Here is a 17,905-nt window from a genome sequence, read left to right as displayed (position 1 = left end):
CCCCCTGTGCTCACAGGCCTCTGCAGCCACTGCAGAATTTGCCTCTTACCATGGCCCCCGTTTCCCTGAAGTAAGGAGGTTCTCCTTCCACCATCTCGATGGTCACAATGCCAAAGGCCCAGATGTCCACCTTGGGGCCATAAGGAGATCTGGTCACAACTTCTGGGGCCATCCAGTGAGCAGTGCCCACCATGGAGCTGCACTGGTCCTGCTCAGGGCTGAGCTGAGCGCAGAGGCCAAAATCAGCTGAGGACAGAAACAAACCCTGTCAAAGGCAGCTGCAATGAGGAAACCAAGCACAAAGAAGGGCCATAGGCAGAGCAAAGGCACTGCTGGCAGCCTGCTCCTCTCCTGAGCTCTCTGCAGGGGCAGCCGCTCTCAGCTGGCAGCAGGGGCCGGGCAGTGCCCCCAGCAGCCCTTGTGGGGCTCTGGCCCTCCCTGGGAAGCAGCCCCACACCCGCAGCCCGGGAGCGCCGTGCCTGGCCAGGAACACCCACCCAGCCTGACAGAGCCGTCCATGCCCAGGAGGATGTTGGAGCTCTTCAGATCCCTGTGGATCACCCGGTTGGAATGGAGGAAATCCAGGCCCTGCAGACACTGAGAGAGAACAATGTGGTAAATAGGTATGATTCATGCTGATAAAATTGAAACAGTAATCGATATTGATACAGTAATTAATATTTGGAAACAGTAAAACAGTTAAAAGTTGTAATGCCAAAGAAGAAAGGGAGAGGAAGGGCTCCACCCCCCCTCTCCTGGCAGATGTTCAAGGATAGGAGGAAAAAGCAAGAGATAACAGTTACTAAAAATTAACAGAGTGAAGGGAAAATCTGCTTGGGTCCCAGGAAAATGCCCGCTATAAGAGATTTATTGCTTTGATGCTCAAACGTAGTAATATGTTAATTTTGGCTTACATTATACTGGCTTGGTGCACATGTGTAACCCAAAGGTGAATTAAAGGACAAAGAGAAAGAGGAGAGGTCTTCATCCAAAACGACCTCCAAAGACTTGTGCGACCACCAAACCGAGTGATGAAGCGTGCACGGTAAAGGTGGTGATGAGGGCAGAGGTAAAAATGTGATGAAACGAAAATGGGAGGAGATGGCATTGACACATGACATATAAGGGGGGAATCTTCACTTGGCCAGCTTGCACGTGAGGTGACAAGGGTCCAAGAGCCCTGCACTCCGTACCCCCTGGTTATCTTTTGCTTATGCGCTATTATTTGAACCAAATGATCCCTTATTTTTAATCATATTATATTGTCAATATATATTTTCTAAACTATTAAATTAAAATTGCTGCTATCTCAAATATTGTTTGTTTTTTTTTTTTATGATGGGATAATTGGGCAAACATAACAACAAGAAACACGAGGGCAAAAACCAATGGCCGGAATATATCACACAAGGAAGGACAGTTCAGAATTCTGCCAGCAGCAGCTTTGCTGTGACAGGCCAGGAGTGCAGTGCACACAAGCTCCAGGCAAACGGTTCAAGGCAAAGCTGAGAACAGCAAATCTCAAATCCAAACCAGACAGAGAGTACCACAACAGCAGGAGAGAGAACAAGAACAGAGCAGAAGTGCAGTGATGCTGGCAGGCCGTTCACTGCAGAGGCTCTTTCTTCCCCAGCTCATAAAAACAACACAGAAACAAAGGCCTGAGCATGGAGCCACTCCTGTTCTCACGCCCTGTTTGGAAGGACCATCGTGTCCCAGCCATGGAGTGACAAGCAGGATCCCTCACCTCCCGACTGACAGCTGCCATCTCTCCTTCAGCCATGCGTGTCTGTCTGACAACGTCCTGCAAAGTTCCTCCATCCATGTATTCCATCACCAGCCAGAGATCTCCATCAACAAGGAAGCTGGAAGAGGAAAACAATGGCATGGAGATGGATGTGCAGAGCTCAATTGCCCCATGGAAAAGCCTGGAGTGGAGTTTTGATTCCAGGTCACTTGTCAATGAGGACAGAATCAGATGGAGAGACATTCCTGCCAGGCTGCACAGCCCTTGGAATCTGCACAGTCTAAAGGAGAAGGAGACACCTGTGAGAAAGGAGAGGCCTTAGATGGCAAGCAGGTGAAAAATGCAGTTTAACAACAGCCCAGATCCATGTGGAACCACAACCCTTGGCCCCAGCTGGTTGAGCATCTGAACTCATCAGTTCCACCATTCCCTCCAGAACAAGGCAACACAACTGCCAGGATTATCCAGGGGAGGAGGCTGTGCAGCACTTGGGACAAAAGCAGTCAGAAAACCTTTCAGAAAGTCCCGTGACAAACAGGAAAGGCCAGTGAAAAATGGGTAAATGAGGCATTTCTGGAAACAAGAACCTGATCTTCCTGGCATCTGTAGCAATGGAAAAGGGCTGGGAAGAAGAAGCCAAGGGAAATAATTTCTGCTGTGGTTCATCAGACTTGCTGGGAGACACAGCAAACGGGGAGGAACTTGAAGGAAAAACCAAAGCAAAGCAACAAAAGCACTTGGAGGGAGTGAACTGCCAGGCTGTTGTTTTGGGAAGATGTGGCTGGGTCAGGCATTTTCAAAACAGGCTACGGACTCCAGATGCCAAAAAATGTTAACGCAGGGCCCAGGCACAGGGTAAGAGCTGAAGCACTCACCTGTCCAGAAATTTGACAATGTTGGGGTTCTTCTTGTCCTTCAGGAGCAGGGTCTCATTCACAGCTCGTTCCCTGTTCTGCCCTCTGAGACTCATTTTCTTGATGGCCACCTGAAGGGACATTGCAGCCTTTAACTGCAGGAGTCTGTGCCAGGAGGCCACAGCAAACACGGAGCGAGTCTTTGTGGAGCAACAGAGCCGGGCTGGGCCCAACTGCCTTGGGATGGGACACCAGAGCTCAGCAAGGGCCATTCCCACAGCCCATTGCTCTGCCAGCTGGGGGCTGCTTACAGGACACACGGCCAGAGACATTTGGCCTTGCAAGCTCTGCAGAAATGGTCCCTCAGCTGTCAGCCTCAAAGCTCTAACAACATTCTCTGCACCTACAGTCCCCTCAAATGGCCTCAACATTCTCATTATTATTACTATTCAAACACATGTTGCAAGCAGGAGGTAATTCTGGTTCTGTGAAAACAGAGCAAAACAGCCAGGAACCCTTTAGCAATTCTATGGGATTTGCTCATGATTTCAGATCCAACTGCTCTGTATGGGATTGCACAACAAAGCAAACACGCACATCCATTGCTCAGGTGATGCCTCTCACAGGCTGTCACTGACACCAGACCCAAACACAACTGCATGATTTAGGAGAGAGCTTTGCTCTGGACATCCATCTTCTCATTTCTCTCCCTCTCCCTCTGTGAACAGCTGAAGTTGGACTAAAACCCCAAACTGAGCCCAAGCAGGAGCTCTCCCTAATTACGGCTTGAGGTTCCCTTTGAAAATGAAAGGCAGGATGGAAAAACTGCTAAATAATGTTCCTGTCTGAGGCTGGGATGAAGATTAATTGGGCCTCAGTCTCGAGCAGCTGATGCATTCACACTTTTAGATATGAAGACCAAGCCAGGGTGTCCTGCTCTGACAGACACCACTGCCCTCCTTGCATTCCTTGGGCACTTGAGAAGGACCAAGTCTGTCCCAGCTGTGCTCTGCAGGCTGACACTGCTCTGCCTGCAGAGGAGCAGCCTGGGCAGGAAAGCTCTGCTGGCCCCCAGAGCTGCAGCCACAGCTCCCAGCAGAGGGGAAAGCCCTGCAGAGCTGCCGGCCGTGCTGGGCGTGTTGGCACTGACCTCTCCTCCAGTGGCCCTGTCGAGTCCTTTGTAAACGGTTCCGAAAGCCCTGGAGACAAAAGAGCAGAGAAGAAAGAAGCAGCGCTTTAGGCCCTGGCAGTGAAAGCCAGCCCAGACAGGAGATCTCTGCTGCCTGCAGCGTTCACAAACACCAGGGTGCATCGACCCTTCCAACAGCAGCACAGCAGCCACCAGCCCTCTGCCATGCAAGGTGTGCAAGAGAAAACTGAGACCCAACACAAAGGAACTGGGCTGGAGCAAATCCCAAATGTCCACTCTGAATTGCTTTAGCTCAAATCCTGAGGTGAGAAATGGGTGTCTAAAGAAGTGGAAAAGAATGCATTTCATCCTTTTCCATTTCCTGCCTAAGACCTGCAGGATCCACAAGGGCCCTGCCATCAGGCAGGCGATGCATTTTCCCCCAGAGTGCATCAGCTCTGTGTCTGTTACTGAATGTATGGGGTCTGCTACCTGTGCTAGAATAGAGCACTTATTAGTTCATCTCTGGTTTCTTTTTCTAAACCATTAGGTTGATAATCCTGACCAGTGGTTATTTTTTGACGGAAAATATTTGAAAGAAATCTTCTTGAGAACTGTTTTCTGACAGTCACCAGATGGTGAGTTGCTCTTTTAGGCAATCCAGTTCCAGGGACAGAAGATCTTCCAGGTCCTGCTCCTTGCTGCAGGCAGGACACTGCCAGCCTCAGGGGCCTTTGACGATGCCTTCTGACCACAGTTATCAATTCTGATCAGGACTGAGAGACAGCAGGATGGTAGCCCAGTGTCTGAAGGTGCTTTGGGATCTCCTGAGCTCTCACTTGATCCTGCACCAGCACAACCCCCAGCCCTGCTTGTGCAGAAGCAGCTGCCGTGCACTTACCCTTGGCCAATCTGCTCCACTTCCTGGTATTTCTCAGCAGGCTCCGCCTCGCTCACGGTGTTCCCTGAAAGAAAAAATGTGGAAGATGCTCCCTCCCAGAGTGAGACCCTGCCTTGCAGCAGAGCCAGAACCAGCCCCACACAGCACTTGCTCGGGCACCCAGGGACAGAGCAGACATACTCAGCTGCATCAGGCACCACTCCCCTCTCCCCTCTGGCTGCAGGGCTGTGCTGCTGTCAGAATGTTCAGCCCAGGATCCCACAGCGGAGGGAGCTTCATTGTCCTCTTCCCAAGCAGAGGGAGCTTCTCCATCCTCTTGCCAAAATGCTGCAGCTTCTCCATCCTCTTCCCAAAATGCTGCAGCTTCTCCATCATCTTTCCAAGCCAGGGGATGGTCACTGTCCACTTCCCATGCTGGGAGATGTTCACTCTCCTCTTCCCAAGACACAGGATGTCCTCCATCCTGTGGGAGGAGGATGGGAGATGGGAGATGTCCTCCATCCTCATTCCACTCCGGGAGATGTCCTCCATCCTCATTCCACACTGCGAGATGTCCTCCATCCTCATTCCACACTGCAAGTTGTCCGTTGTCCTCATCCCACTCCATAGGAGCTTGGCCATTCTGGTCCCACACCAGGGCACATCCACCGTCCTCGTCCCACGCCGGGAGATGTCCCCTGTCCTTGTCCCACCCCGCGGGAGCCTCGCCGTTGCATTCCCACACCGCGGGGTGTTCGCCCTCGTCTCCCAGAGCAGCGGGAATTTCACTGTCATCTCCTGGCACTGAGGGAAGTTCACCATCGTCCCCTGGAGCAGCGGGAAGCTCACTGCTGTCTTCCTCCTCTTTGGCCTCCTCTTTGGAAGCTGAGGGAGCCCCAGGAGGTGCTGGTGCTGCTTTTGTGCCCTGTGGACAGACGGCAGCGTGAGGGACGGGAAGTTCTATCTCAGTTATCACCTTATTTATCCTCAGCTGCACATCCAGCTGCACTAAGCAGAAATTGGGTTCAGAGCTGTTCCAACTAACAATGGGCTAAAGTCAACATTGCCACTTATTGTTGGGAATTCAATATTCCACCATGGCTAAAGCCAGCAAACAATCCTCTGCCTGCAAAACCAGACCTGCAGCTCTTCAAAAGCTCTTCAGCAGAAAAGGAGAAAACTGATGGGAATTCCTTTGCTGCTGCTGCTGCTGCAGGCACTGACAGGAACTTTCCTTCAGCCTCCCAGGCTGGCACTCGGCTGCCACATGCCGAGCTCACACCTTGCTGCACAATTCCAAGTACCAAAGGTTCCTTTCCCACTCACCGAAGGAGGAGCTGCTCGGAATGTAGACATGAGGTGCCCTGAAACAGGAGACATGAACCAGATGCTGTTAGGAGAAAAACTGCCAGTGGTGGGAAATGCCACGGAGCAAGGCAACCCCGAGAGAGCATTTTGCTTTCACAGCATTCCTCCAGGAGCCACAGTCCCTTCCCACAGCAAGCAAGAGAACAGCACAAAATACTGGGCTGGGTCAGGTCTTGGCTGGAGCAGCAAAGGGAGGGAGTTCCATGCTCTGCTGGCACAGACTCCCTGCTTAAGGGAACAGAACCCCCCAGGGCTCATTGCAGATGCTGTGCACGCCCCGCTGGCTGCAGACACCCCCTTTTCCAGCTGCAGCTGCTGGCAGGAGCTCTCCCAAAGCAATGGTGTCTTCATGGCAATTTGATTCCAAAGTCAACTCAGCTCCGGAGGAAGAACAGAAAGCATATAGCAAGCCCAAAGCCACAGATGCTGCAGCAAAGGAAAACCTCGACTTACGTGCCAAATGGGTTAAAAAATACCCCGAATAAGCCACAGAGTACACAGTGCAAACTGCAGCAGCCACGTGCTGCATCATTTTGGCTGCGCTGCACACGTCTGCAGCCTGTAGCCCTGCAAGCACAGAAGGACACCCGTCAGGGCTGGGCTGGCTGCTGAGAATGCCTCGGGCAGGAGGATCCTCCGGCAGCGAGCCCAGAGCCACTCTGGGCACTGAGGCCTCCGTGTCCCACAGCAACGGGAACACCACGGGGACGTGGCGCTGTTCCTGTGACATCCCAGCAGCAGCTCACGCAGAAACCGCCTGGAAGGTTCTCCTGTGTCACAAAGGAGCGCAAAGAACCCTCCCAGGGCACAGCCCATGGCCCGAAGGGTGCAAGAGGAACTCGGAAAATGCAGCAAACAAGGACACCCCACAGCCCAGCCTGAACACTGAGGAGGAACAAGGACGCACCAAACCAAAGGAAACGTGACCATTAGTCACTGATACTTCTGACTAAAAGCAGCAAGCCTTGTTCCATCTGGGATCTTTGTTCTGGTTCTAAATGCTGGCAAGGTTCTCCACTCTAAATACACAGAAGGCAGGAACTGGGGAGGAGGTGGGTTTAGGAATGAGGAGGAGGAGGAGGAGGGAGAGAGAAAAAGGAGGAGCAGGAAGAGGAGGAGCAGGAGCAGGAACAGGAGGAACAGGAGGTTCCAGTGCCCCCTGTGGCCGCAGCCGCGGGACCATCGCCTCCAGCTCGTCCTGCAGGTGAGCGGGGAGGGGGAGCCCGTCCCAAATCTATCGGGGGGGTCCCTGAGAGGGTTTTTTTGTTGGGGTGTGTTTGGAGCTCACAGATTGTGGAATTAACCCCAAATATCATCTGGTGTCCCTGGGAGGTTTTTCTCTCTGTGTTCATAAGTTTGGATCTTGCAGGAGCCCAAAGCTGAGCCCCTTGGGGGATCTTGGGGGCCCACGTAGCCATTGCCCAGTATGGGCAGGAGAGGTCATTGGTCCTGGGGATCCCCGGGAGAGCAGAGGAGGGGAACCCCTGGGAGCCCCAGAGTGTGGAGAGCAGAGAGGGGCGATCCCAGAGCTGGGGGACCCCGGCAGACTGGAAAGGGGGGGAGCCTGGAGAGGAGGGACCCCTGGGATCCCTGGGATCTCAAAGCAGAGCATCAGGGGAGAAGGGACCCCATGGACCCCCAAAAGCCCCTGGATCATCCCTAAGCAGGACGCTGGAGAAGGGGGAGCCCCTGAAACCGTTGGGCTGAATCTTGATATTGTGGAGATTTTCATGGACACAAGACTCCTGCTGAGATCCAGAGATGGACCTGGCCAGGAGGAGCTTCTACTCCAAGGCACTCCCACCTTGGTTTCCCCCAAACCAGGGTTTGTCATTCTCAAGCTGTGGCTAAATGGAAGAGGTGGAAAAGCCCCAGAGATCCCACACGTGGAGGGGCTGCAAACCCAGCCCAGGGAGCTGTGGGGAGGAAAGAGCCCCCCTGAGTCAGGAAGGCGGCCAGAGATCCAGCCAGAGCTCAGAGCTGGTGGAGAAGCCTCATGGCAGGGAGGAAAACTTATGTTTCCTTCTTGCTGGTTGGTGGAGACATTGCTGTGATCTTGCTGATGACATCAGTGGGAATCTGACGCCATCCATCTTGCCACTTTACTCCAGGAACTGGATCTTTTGGGCAGGTCCCTTGATTTTGCTCTTCTTGATGGTGAAGCTGGCTTCCAGCAGAATCTGGATGATCCTCTCTCCATTCTCAAACACTTCCATTGCTGTGTTCTCCCACACAATGATGTCATCGATGTACTACAAGTGCTCTGGAGCCTCACCCCTTTCTAGTGCAGCCTGGATCAGTCCATGGCAGATGGTGGGGCTGTGCTTCCACCCCTGGGGCAGTTGGTTCCACGTGTACTGCATGCCCCGCCAGGTGGAAGCAAACTGAGGCCTGCATTCTGCTGCCAGAGGAATGGAGAAAAATGCATTGGCAATGCCAATGGTGGCATACCATTTCACTGCCCTGGACTCCAGCTCGTAGTGGAGTTCCAGCATGTCTGGCACAGCAGCGCTCAGTGGTGGAGTCACTTCATTCAAGCCATGATAGTCCACAGTCAATCTCCATTCTCTGTGAGACTTGCACACAGGCCAGATGGGGCTGTTGAAGGGTGAGTGGGTTTTACTGAGCACCCCTTGGCTCTCCAGCTCACGGATCATTTTGTGGATGGGGATCATGGCATCCCAATTCGTCCAGGACTGCCAGCGGTGCACCGTCAAGGTGGCAATTGGCACTCGCTCTTCCGCCCTCAGAAGTCCTACTGCAGATGGATTTGTGATAGTCCAGGCAAAGTGTTCAATTGCTTAATGTTCTCTGTCTCTACAGCAGCTATGCCAAAAGCTCACTTGAGTCTTTCTGGGTCTTTGTAAAGCCATTTGGGAGGAAGTCTATGCCCAGAATACACGGGGCCTCTGAGCCGGTCACAATAGGATGTTTCTGCCACTCTTTCCCAGTCGGGCTCACCTCAGCTCCCAACGGGGTCAATTGCTGGGATCCCCCTGTCACCCTGGCAATGGAAACAGGTTCTGCCCCCACATATCCCGATGGTATCAGGGAACACTGCGCACCAGTATCAACTAAGGCATCACATTTTTGTGGCTTTGATGTGCCAGGCCATCAGATCCACACTGTCTAAAAGATCCAGTTTGGCCGTGCCTCTTCCTGGCTAGAGGCAGGGCCCCTCTAGTCCATGTTTTAATTCTTTCCTGGGCATACATGGTGGAGGTTCGTTCAAGGGGATCTGACAGATCATACTCAGCAGCTTGGTCATGGGAGGTTGAGGCTTCCTTCACTTTACTGGAGTTCCCTCGATTAGTGTTTCCCTCCTTGAATTGACGCACCTGTGCTGCCAGGACAGAAGTGGGTTTTCCATCCCACCTTCCCATGTCTTCCCCATGGTCACGCAGGGAGAAGCACGAGTCAGCCCCTGGCGGGTACCCTCTCTGTCTAGCTGGGGAACATTGGGCTCTGACTTTGGGGCCTGACTTGCACTGGTGCCATATGGGAACTGTTGCTCCTCACTGTGACGGTGTTCACAGAGGTCCCAGAATGAGGGAAGAGACGAGAATGTTGGCTCCATGTTTCAGAAGGTTTGATTTATTATTTTATGATATATATTATGTTAAAACTATACTAAAAGAATAGAAGAAAGGATTTCATCAGAAGGCTAGCTAAGAATAGAAAAAGAATGAGTAACAAAGGCTTGTGACTGACCAAGACAGTCCAGACAGCTGGACTGTGATTGGCCATTAATTAGAAACAACAACATGAGACCAGTCACAGATCCAGCTGGTAATTCCACAGCAGCAGATAATTATTGTTTGCATTTTGTTCCTAAGGCCTCTTGGCTTCTCAGGAGGAAAAAATCCTAAGGAAAGGATTTTTCATAAAATATGTCTGTGACACCTCACCTCTTCCCTCATCTCCTCTTTGAGATTTTTAATCACAGCAGAGACATGAGCCAGCATTGGGCCATTGATCATACTCTCATAATTTCTAAGCTTGTTGGCAACAGAGCCCACTGTCTCTCGGTTGGTGTCGGCATTAATCGTTGCAATAAAGGTGGTGTATTGAGATGGCCCCAGATTTGCTAGACTCCACAACATTTGCCCTGTGCATCTGACCTTGTTGGGGTCATTATCATGCTGTCCATCCCTCCCAAAGAGTACCTCCAATACTGCCACTTCTCTCAGCTGTTGGATGCCTTCCTCAAGGGTCTTCCAGCACATTCTATGGTGGTGCTCCTGCATGCTCTCCCTGTGGACAAACCTCTCTCTGGCACTCATTAAAAGCCGCTCCTAGAGGGAAAGGGACCCTGGCTCCCTTACAAAAATCTGATTGATACCTGAGTCCTGGGTCAAGGGTCGCAAATTCCTTGCCTCACCATGTAGTACAGGACACCTGTACTTATAAGGTCCCAGACCCAAAGTAGCCAGGTTGTGTAAGTCTCACATCCCCATCATGCAATGCCTTTGTGCAGATTTTAGAGATTTTCGTACATCAGGGACTCGGTGACGATCTCAACCTCTGGATCTCCTGAGGGTTGTGAGGGCTTTCCCTTATCTGGGTGCTCTGCTTTCATCTTAGATCTCCTTGTTTCTACAGGGGCAACTGCTGCTGGCTGTGACTGCCTTTGCAGTTCAGCAGGAACCCGGACAGTTGTAACATCTGTGGGTTGCATTGCTGCACTATTAGACTCTCCCTCTTTGAGGCACTGGGAGGGCTTGAGAAATGAGCTTGAGAAATGTGCTCCTTCAGCATCTGGTTCATCTCGCGTATCTCTCCCTCACCAGAACCCCCATCCAATCTGGGTAGTTTATAGCTGAGGTGGGCTGTGGGGCAGGGTCAGGCTCTGGGGCAGCATCCGTTGTCTTTGGGGTAGGTGTCAGGGTGGTGCAGGATCCCCGAAAAAGGGGGGGCAGGGGGCTCCCAGAACTCTGACGGGGCTGTACGGGAGTCCCAGTCCCAGATAACGGGGTGTAGGGGAATCCCAGTTCCGGAAATGGAGATTCAGGGGTGTCCCAGTGCCCAGGAATGGGGGTTCAGGGGGGTTCCCGGCGGGTTCGTTGCGCCGAGTCCGGCCCGTGTTGCCGCTGGCGTGAGGGCGCTGCGGGAGCGGCTGCCCGCGGTCTCCTTGCGGCCGCTGCCTCGGCAGAAGCCGCTGCCGGAACAGCGCTGGCTCAGCCCGGTTCCTTTGGCTGGGACAGAGGGCCCTGCCCCGTGCCCGGAGGCTGCCCTGGGGCTGCCTCCGAGCTCCGCCGCCGCCTCACCAGGCTCCGGTAATGGCGGCTCTGCCGAGCCAAGGCCGCCCTCAGGGCGGCAGCAGGGGCCGTGCTTGGCCCCGCTCCCACCAATCAACGCGCGAGCTCGTGGAGTGGCGGCAGAGTCAGCCAATCGCGGTGAGGGGCGGGCTGTGCACCTGGGACGGCCCCGCCTCCCTTTCTCCGAACTCAGGCATTTCCCGGCAGCCGCTGCTGAGGAGCGGCCCCGGCGCTGGCCCCGGCCCGGGCAGGAGGCCAAGGAGCCGCTGCTGCTGCCCCGAAACGCCGGGATCTCGGCGTGACCGGGACCTGAGAGCGCTGGGAGCTGGGGTGAGTGCGGGACGGAGCCGGGACCCGCCTGCAGCCCCGGCAGGAGCCCAGGCCGGAGCAGGGGATGCTGGAGAGAGGCCAAAACCTCTCTGTCACTTCCCTCCTTCCCCTGGGCAGGAAACAGAGCACGTAAGGAAAGGCTCGAGGGTCTGGGTGAGGGTGGGACAGTTCAATCAGTGGTGACGGGCAGAACGCACTTTTCAGGAGAATTAATCCACAAACCTCAGAGGTTTATGTCCAAAAAGGAGACAGAGGAATCCTTTTACTTTATTCGAATAAAGAGAGAGGCCATGGGGCATTCACCTGGGGTCTCTCCAAGTTTTGGAGGACGCAGCCTCCCTTTTTATCCCAGTTTCCCGGCCGCATTTCCCTTCTCTCTTTCCCCATTGGCGGAGGTAGTGGAGAGGTTCAAATTTCCCTCTACTCCCGATACTTAAGATTTCCCTCTGATGTACAACCTCCCTTTTAATTTTTAATTCTTATGGAATTTAGGGTTTTCCCTCAGTGTTTCTTTCATCTTTCAGTGTTCAGTTTCATTTATCAGCAAACCTAAAGTTTGTTTGTAAAAGCAACTGTCTTTTCCCATTCATCAATCAGTGGAATCTTTTCCATTGTTTCTTTTATCTCTCAGTGCTGGTTTGATCTACCAGCAAACCCACAGCCTGTTTGTAAGGACAAAATCCATCATTCCTCTCACACTTGACTTGGGGAAATTAATTGAATTTATTCTCAAACATGGCAGGGCAAGAGAATGAGAACTGAAATAATTCCTACGAAAATATCCCCCCCACACTTCTCTCTCCTTCCCGGGTTTAACTCTGTCCCGCATTCCCTCCCTTCTCCCCAGCCAGAGGCGCAGGGGATGGGGGTCACAGCCCGGTCCTATCACAGCCTCCCCTCAGGGACAGGAATCCTCGTCCTGCTCCAGCCTGGGGTCCCTCCCACGGGACACATCCCTCGGGAGCGGGCTGCTCCAGCGGGATCCCCCCGGGCTCACAGGTGCCGCCAGGAGCCACTTCCATGGCTCTGCAGGGGCTCCCAGGGGCTCGGGGCCTCTCTCGGGCATCCCCTGCCCGCGGTCTCCTTGCGGCCGCTGCCTCGGCAGGAGCCGCTGCCGGAGCAGCGCTGGCTCGGCCCGGTTGCTGTGGCTGGGACAGAGGGGGCTGCCCCGTGCCCGGGGCTGTGCGGGGAAATTGCCGTGGCCGGAGGTTTCTGTGCCCAGAGGAGACAGAGGAGTCCTGTAAAAGTGACTTTATTGCTGAGCAGAGGGAGAGGCCGTGGGGCATTTGCTGTGCGGTCTCTGCCACTGTTGTAGTTCGCAGCCTCCTTTGTCTCCTCATTTTCCCGGCCTCATCTCCCTTTGCCCACTGGCTGAGGTGCTTGGAAGGTTCAGAGCTCCCGATCCGGTGTCCTCGTTAATGTGCATCCCCACTTTTGTAGAACAGCCGATATTCACTGCTCTGTTAAGTCTTTGTTCTTCTGGAAGTTCAGGAATTCAGCAGGACTTTGAGGAGCTTTCTGTGTCAATTTCTAACATTTTCTAAAGCTGATGGTTTCTCCCATTACTTCCTTATCTACAAGTCCCTGACCCTATCTCCAGGCAGATTCACTCATTGACTCTGATTTTTCTTCCTGGGTCCTCTTTGGTTTTGGGATTATTCTCAGTGCCCTCATTCCCTGTCCTTCTGTAGCCATTTCTGGATCAGGAGGCCTGGCTGCCCCCTGCATCCCCTCACTCACCTGCTGAATGAGCTGCACCCTCAAGGTGTGGAGCATGGTACAAAGTTGAGAGTTGCTGTAGCACATGAGAGGAGAAACATCACTTGTTTAACCCATAGAGCCAGGGAGCCATGAAACCGTGTCCCATTCCCATCCTTTCCATGTTTGGGCCACAACATGAGCTGCTTTCTTGTTTCCTTTGTTATCTGTTCAGCACTTTTCGTTTGTCATCTAATTGCCAACAGCAGTTTGAGTCTTTAAATTTTCCACAAACTCCTCCTTTTTCTGCTAACTGATGATCTGATCCCATCCTATGGTTTAGTGTTGTGTTCCTCATTTCAGTGGATTGGTCAGCAGGAAGGTCAGGAGCTGGAGCTGTCTGGTTGGTTATTATTTTGAGGACAGCTTGTAATCTAATGATGCCATAGAAATGAGAAATGGGTTCTGTGGCTCCTGATATGAATTGGTTCGGGTACTCAGGGGCTGGTTCATGGTGTTGTAGGATTTGTTCTGATGGCTTTTCAGCTTTTCAGAATTCCTTTTGCCCCCCTGTTAGGTGCCATGGTGTCAGCAGAAGATATTGAAGCCTTCCTGCTCAGGGCATTTCAGTGCCAGGCTCTCACAGGCAGCCACAGCTGCGCGGGTTGAGCTGAGCATGGGGCGGTGACCTGCGCTGTGTCTGATTGCCCTTCCTTCCCTCCCCTGTAACAGGATGTTGCTTTTAGATGCCACTTGTCCTGGTTGCTTCAGAGAGCTTTGGAGACACTCCATATCTGGTTTTCGCTATTTCCCTGGGGCTGCCCACACTTCTGGGTTCACTTCAGCATAGGCCTGGCCAGATATTTGACACAGAGGTACAACTGAACTGGCCTTTGTATCACCTTTTATAATATTAATTTGTGTTCTTTGTTTAGTGATCAAATCCCTTCGCAATAAATCATGATAACAATTAGGAGCAAATCAAAACTCATGCATTTCATACCCATCTCCCACATCTGCTAATAGTGGCTGAATAAAATCACACATCTTTCCCACTTTCCCTGAATAATCCAAGACATTTTTGGCATTATCCGCCCCTTGGATCTGAGATTCAGAGTGGATTGAGAGGCCCCTGTGTCCATCAGGAAATGCCTCCTCTCAATGCAGACCCACCTGAATGTTCTCAAGGGCTGCAGTGTGGAGGATCCCTGGTGTGATAGGAGCTGTGACAGCCCTGGCAATCCATGTCCATCAAGGGGTGGACTTGCTGGTGCTGAGGGTGCTGCTGTCTGTGCTTGCAGTGTCCTTGTGCCCTGCAGCTGGAGCCCTGGTTCCTTGCCAGGGGCTGTTTGGGTGGGCTCTCCCCTGCCGAGGAGGGCAATGCCTGTGCCAGGTGCTTGTGGCCGAGCCGTGCCCTGGGTGCTGGGGCCCCCTTGGGCCCTGGGGTTGATCCCTCAGGGGCTGTAGGAACTGTGCCCTGGCCTTTGCCTTCAGCTTGGCCTTTTGCTGCTCCCTTCTTGCACTCACCTGCTGTGCCTTTGTGCCCAAGTGCTGCAGGGCCTTCTTGTGCCCCTCCTGCAGCCCCCTCAGTGCCTGTGGGTTCTCATCCTCTGACAGCTGCTGAGCTTTCTGCAAAATCATTTGTTTTCCAGCGACCCAAAGAATATCTTGATTATAACCCTTATAATCCGCCTTTCCCAGGTGTTCCTTGCTCCTCCTCCCTGTGCTCAGGGTGCCCTCCCCAGCCCGTAGCCCAGAGCCGCTCCCTGTCCTGCCGCAGTGTCCAAAGGCGCCCCCCGGCGGGCAGGGCCGGCAGCTGCACGGGGCCGGGCAGCGGCCGGGGCGTCCCGCAGCCTCCTGGGGGCCGGGGGCCGCTGCCGGCCCTGCCCGGGGCTGGTGGGGTCAGGCAGCGCCCGGCGCTGAGCCCCGGCTGCCCCACAGCCCCGGCCCGGCCCCGCAGCTCCCCACAGGCCCCCAGCCCGTGCTCCCGGTGCCGCAGCTCTGCGCCCGGTGCTGCCGCTGCCCCCCACAGAGAAACCCCCTGAAACCCTGACCTCCTTGTTTTCCTTTCCTGGAAACCAGGGATACAAATGATCAGCTGACAAGTTTTGCGGCGTAGACCCTGCTGAAAAACATCCAAATCCTCACTATTTTTCTCTTTCTCCTCTTTTCTTTTTCTTACCACATAGATTCCTCCTGCAGCTTCTTGCCTTAACCGTATTGCTGCACACTCCCCTTCACCCAATCCCTTTGCAGCCCACCAACACCATCCTTGCCCTGTTGTCCAAATGCGAGGGGGATCTGGGGAGGTGGGAGTGGGGCTGTGCCAAGGCCGGGTCCCCCCGCGCTGTCCTGACGGGAGCGGCTGCAGTGGGGACCGAGTGCGGGCGGGAGCGGCCGAGAGCCCAGCGCTGCCCCAGCCCGACCTGCCCCAGCTCCATCCCTGCCCCTGCCGTGGGATGCTGTGGGTTTGGGGGGAAGAGGGAGCCGGCAGTGGGAGCTGGGCCTGGGGCAGGAGGAGAAGGGAAGGAGAAGCAGGGTTGAGGAACAAAATGGTCAAACGTTGCATGTGGGAGGAGAAGGTGGGATTGTGCAGGAGAAGGAGGAATAGCAGGAGGAAGAGGAGTGTGAGGAAGAGTGGAGACACAGGAGGAAGAGCAGAAACAGGAAGCACTGCAAGGTTCCACCTCTCCCTGTATCTGCAGCCTCTAGCCCCAGCTCTCGGAGTGTTGCCCCCTCACATGCAGCAGATATCTGGGGAGGAGGATCCATGATTTTCACGGGGGCTGAATCTTGGTGTTTCTGAGCTTGATTGGGCTAACATGTCAGTGTTACAGTTTTTTTGTGGGTTCTGAATCTTTGTATTTTGGAGGTGGTTTTGGCTGAATCTTGATGTTTGCGGAGTTTTTTATCTATGTCTTGAAGATTGCAGTATTTTTGTGCTGAATCATGGTGTTTTGGAGGTTCTTACAGAGAAAAGGTTCCCAATGACTCGGGCATAGAGGAACCACCAGCCCAAGGCACTCTCATCTTGTTTTTTTTCCCCAAACCAGGATTTTTCATTCCCAGGGCGCGTGTGGATGGAGGAGGAGGAGGAAAAGCCCTGGAGATTTCGCATGAGGAGGGGCTGCAAACCCAGCCCAGGGAGCTGTGGGGAGGAAAGAGCCCCCCTGAGCCAGGAAGGCGGCCAGAGATCCAGCCAGAGCTCAGAGCTGGTGGAGAAGCCTCATGGCAGGGAGAAGCCCCACAGTGCTTGGAATGTGGGAAGGGCTTCAGGTGGAACTCCAACCTGATCCAGCACCAGAGGATCCACAGTGGGGAAAAGCCCTACGAGTGTGGGGAATGTGGGAAGTGTTTCAGCCTGAGCTCAACCCTGATCCGGCACCAGGAGAGCCACACTGGAGAACGGCCCTTTGAGTGTGGGGAGTGTGGGAAGAGCTTCAGAGACTGCTCTGACCTGATCCGGCACCAGAGGATCCACAATTGGGAACGGCCCTACGAGTGTGGGGAATGTGGGAAGAGTTTCAGCCAGAGCTCCCAACTGATTCGGCACCAAATGATCCACACTGGCGAAAAGCCCTACGAATGTGGGAAATGTGGGAAGAGTTTCAGGCAGTGCTCTGTTCTGATGAGTCACCAGGTGATCCACACAGGGGAACACCTGCTTGGAATGTGGGAAGAGCTTTGGGTGGAGCTCCACCCTGAGAACACACCAGCGCATCCACACCGGGGAGAGGCCCTACGAGTGTCCTGAGTGTGGGAAGAAGTTTCACGTCAGCTCCGATCTCGTCAAACATGAGCAGATTCACACCGAGGAGAGGCCCTTCCGCTGCCCTGACTGCGGGAAAGGCTTCAAGCGCAACTTCACCCTCACCACCCACCGGCGCATCCACACCGGGGAGAGGCCCTACGAGTGTGGGGAGTGTGGGAAGAGCTTCTCCAGGAGCTCAGCCTTGACCCAACACCAACGGAGGCGCCACTAAGGGAAGCCCTGTGAGTGCCCTGAGTTCAGGAAGAGCTTTGTGCGCTGCTCCAGCTCCATCCCCCATTGGTGGATCCCTGTTGGATGATCCCCAGTGACCGTTGTTGGGCAGATCTGTGGTGACCCCTTATGGGGAATAAAACAGAGAGTACAGAGGAACTGATAAAGGGGCCTGTTATCTTAGGTTTGAGCGAGCAGAAAGTATGGGAAAAACAGACACAGATAAAGGCTCCCTGGGCAGCAAGTGACCAAGCAACATGTGAGATTTTGATAAGATAATGTGTGGAGAGCTTTAATGTGGAGAGCTTTATTAATAGTTGGTTAGCTGAGAAAGGTCATGCTGACATATTGCCACTGGTCAAGCTGAGAAATCAGCAGTCAGCAAGCTGAAAGGAGATGTCAGCAGCTTGCAATCAGTGGCCTTGCTGCAACATGGAGAAAGGGAGTAGAGATTAGTCCTGAATATCTCCTAAGAATATGTAGAAAGTATCAAAAGTAGGACCATAGGAATGTAAAAGTAAGTGTAACTGCTGATATGTAACTAACCAATCCTGAGCTCAACTTTTGCAATATGCATGAAGTTAATTACGAACTGTATTTAACCCGCTGTGCTGATCAATAAAATTTAGGCCTGTGATGATCAACCTGATGTCCTGGTC

The 17,905-nt window shown here is 53.5% G+C and overlaps 3 protein-coding genes across 3 annotated transcripts in view; 1 reads left to right on the top strand and 2 right to left on the bottom strand.

Annotated features, from left to right (window-relative positions):
* LOC102065444 (class I histocompatibility antigen, F10 alpha chain-like) overlaps window positions 1-17,905 on the bottom strand; it is a 469,176-nt gene that overhangs the window by 300,740 nt on the left and 150,531 nt on the right. The window lies entirely within an intron of this gene.
* On the bottom strand, window positions 11-3,188 carry LOC141725730 (serine/threonine-protein kinase PAK 3-like). Its single transcript, XM_074529765.1, has 4 exons — window positions 2,623-3,188; window positions 1,748-1,865; window positions 498-597; window positions 11-246 (listed from the first exon to the last, which is right to left on the bottom strand). The coding sequence occupies exons 1-4, from the start codon at window positions 3,036-3,038 to the stop codon at window positions 11-13; spliced, it is 870 nt and encodes a 289-aa protein (XP_074385866.1). The 5' UTR covers window positions 3,039-3,188.
* On the top strand, window positions 11,542-17,524 carry LOC141725729 (uncharacterized; the record flags this gene model as incomplete). Its single annotated transcript, XM_074529764.1, is given in 3 exon segments — window positions 11,542-11,695; window positions 16,318-16,924; window positions 16,926-17,524. Coding segments are annotated over 3 exon segments (1,083 nt in total), but the record flags the coding sequence as incomplete, so codon positions are not given.

The sequence above is a fragment of the Zonotrichia albicollis genome, chromosome 31 (genome assembly GCF_047830755.1).
Source record: "Zonotrichia albicollis isolate bZonAlb1 chromosome 31, bZonAlb1.hap1, whole genome shotgun sequence".
Classification (NCBI taxonomy): Eukaryota; Metazoa; Chordata; class Aves; order Passeriformes; family Passerellidae; genus Zonotrichia; species Zonotrichia albicollis.
Note: the sequence above shows the minus strand (reverse complement) of the source record. Positions and strands in the feature narration are given on the sequence as shown.

What these genes read in the sequence shown, in the direction of transcription:
- LOC141725730 (XM_074529765.1), bottom strand. Translation starts at nt 3,038, where the DNA reads ATGAGAATGTTGAGGCCATTTGAGGGGACTGTAGGTGCAGAGAATGTT. An exon ending in TGGCAGCTGTCAGTCGGGAG is followed by an intron (nt 598 to 1,747) that starts GTGAGGGATCCT and finishes GTTCTCTCTCAG; the next exon opens with TGTCTGCAGGGCCTGGATTT. An exon ending in GGACGGCTCTGTCAGGCTGG is followed by an intron (nt 247 to 497) that starts GTGGGTGTTCCT and finishes TTCTGTCCTCAG; the next exon opens with CTGATTTTGGCCTCTGCGCT.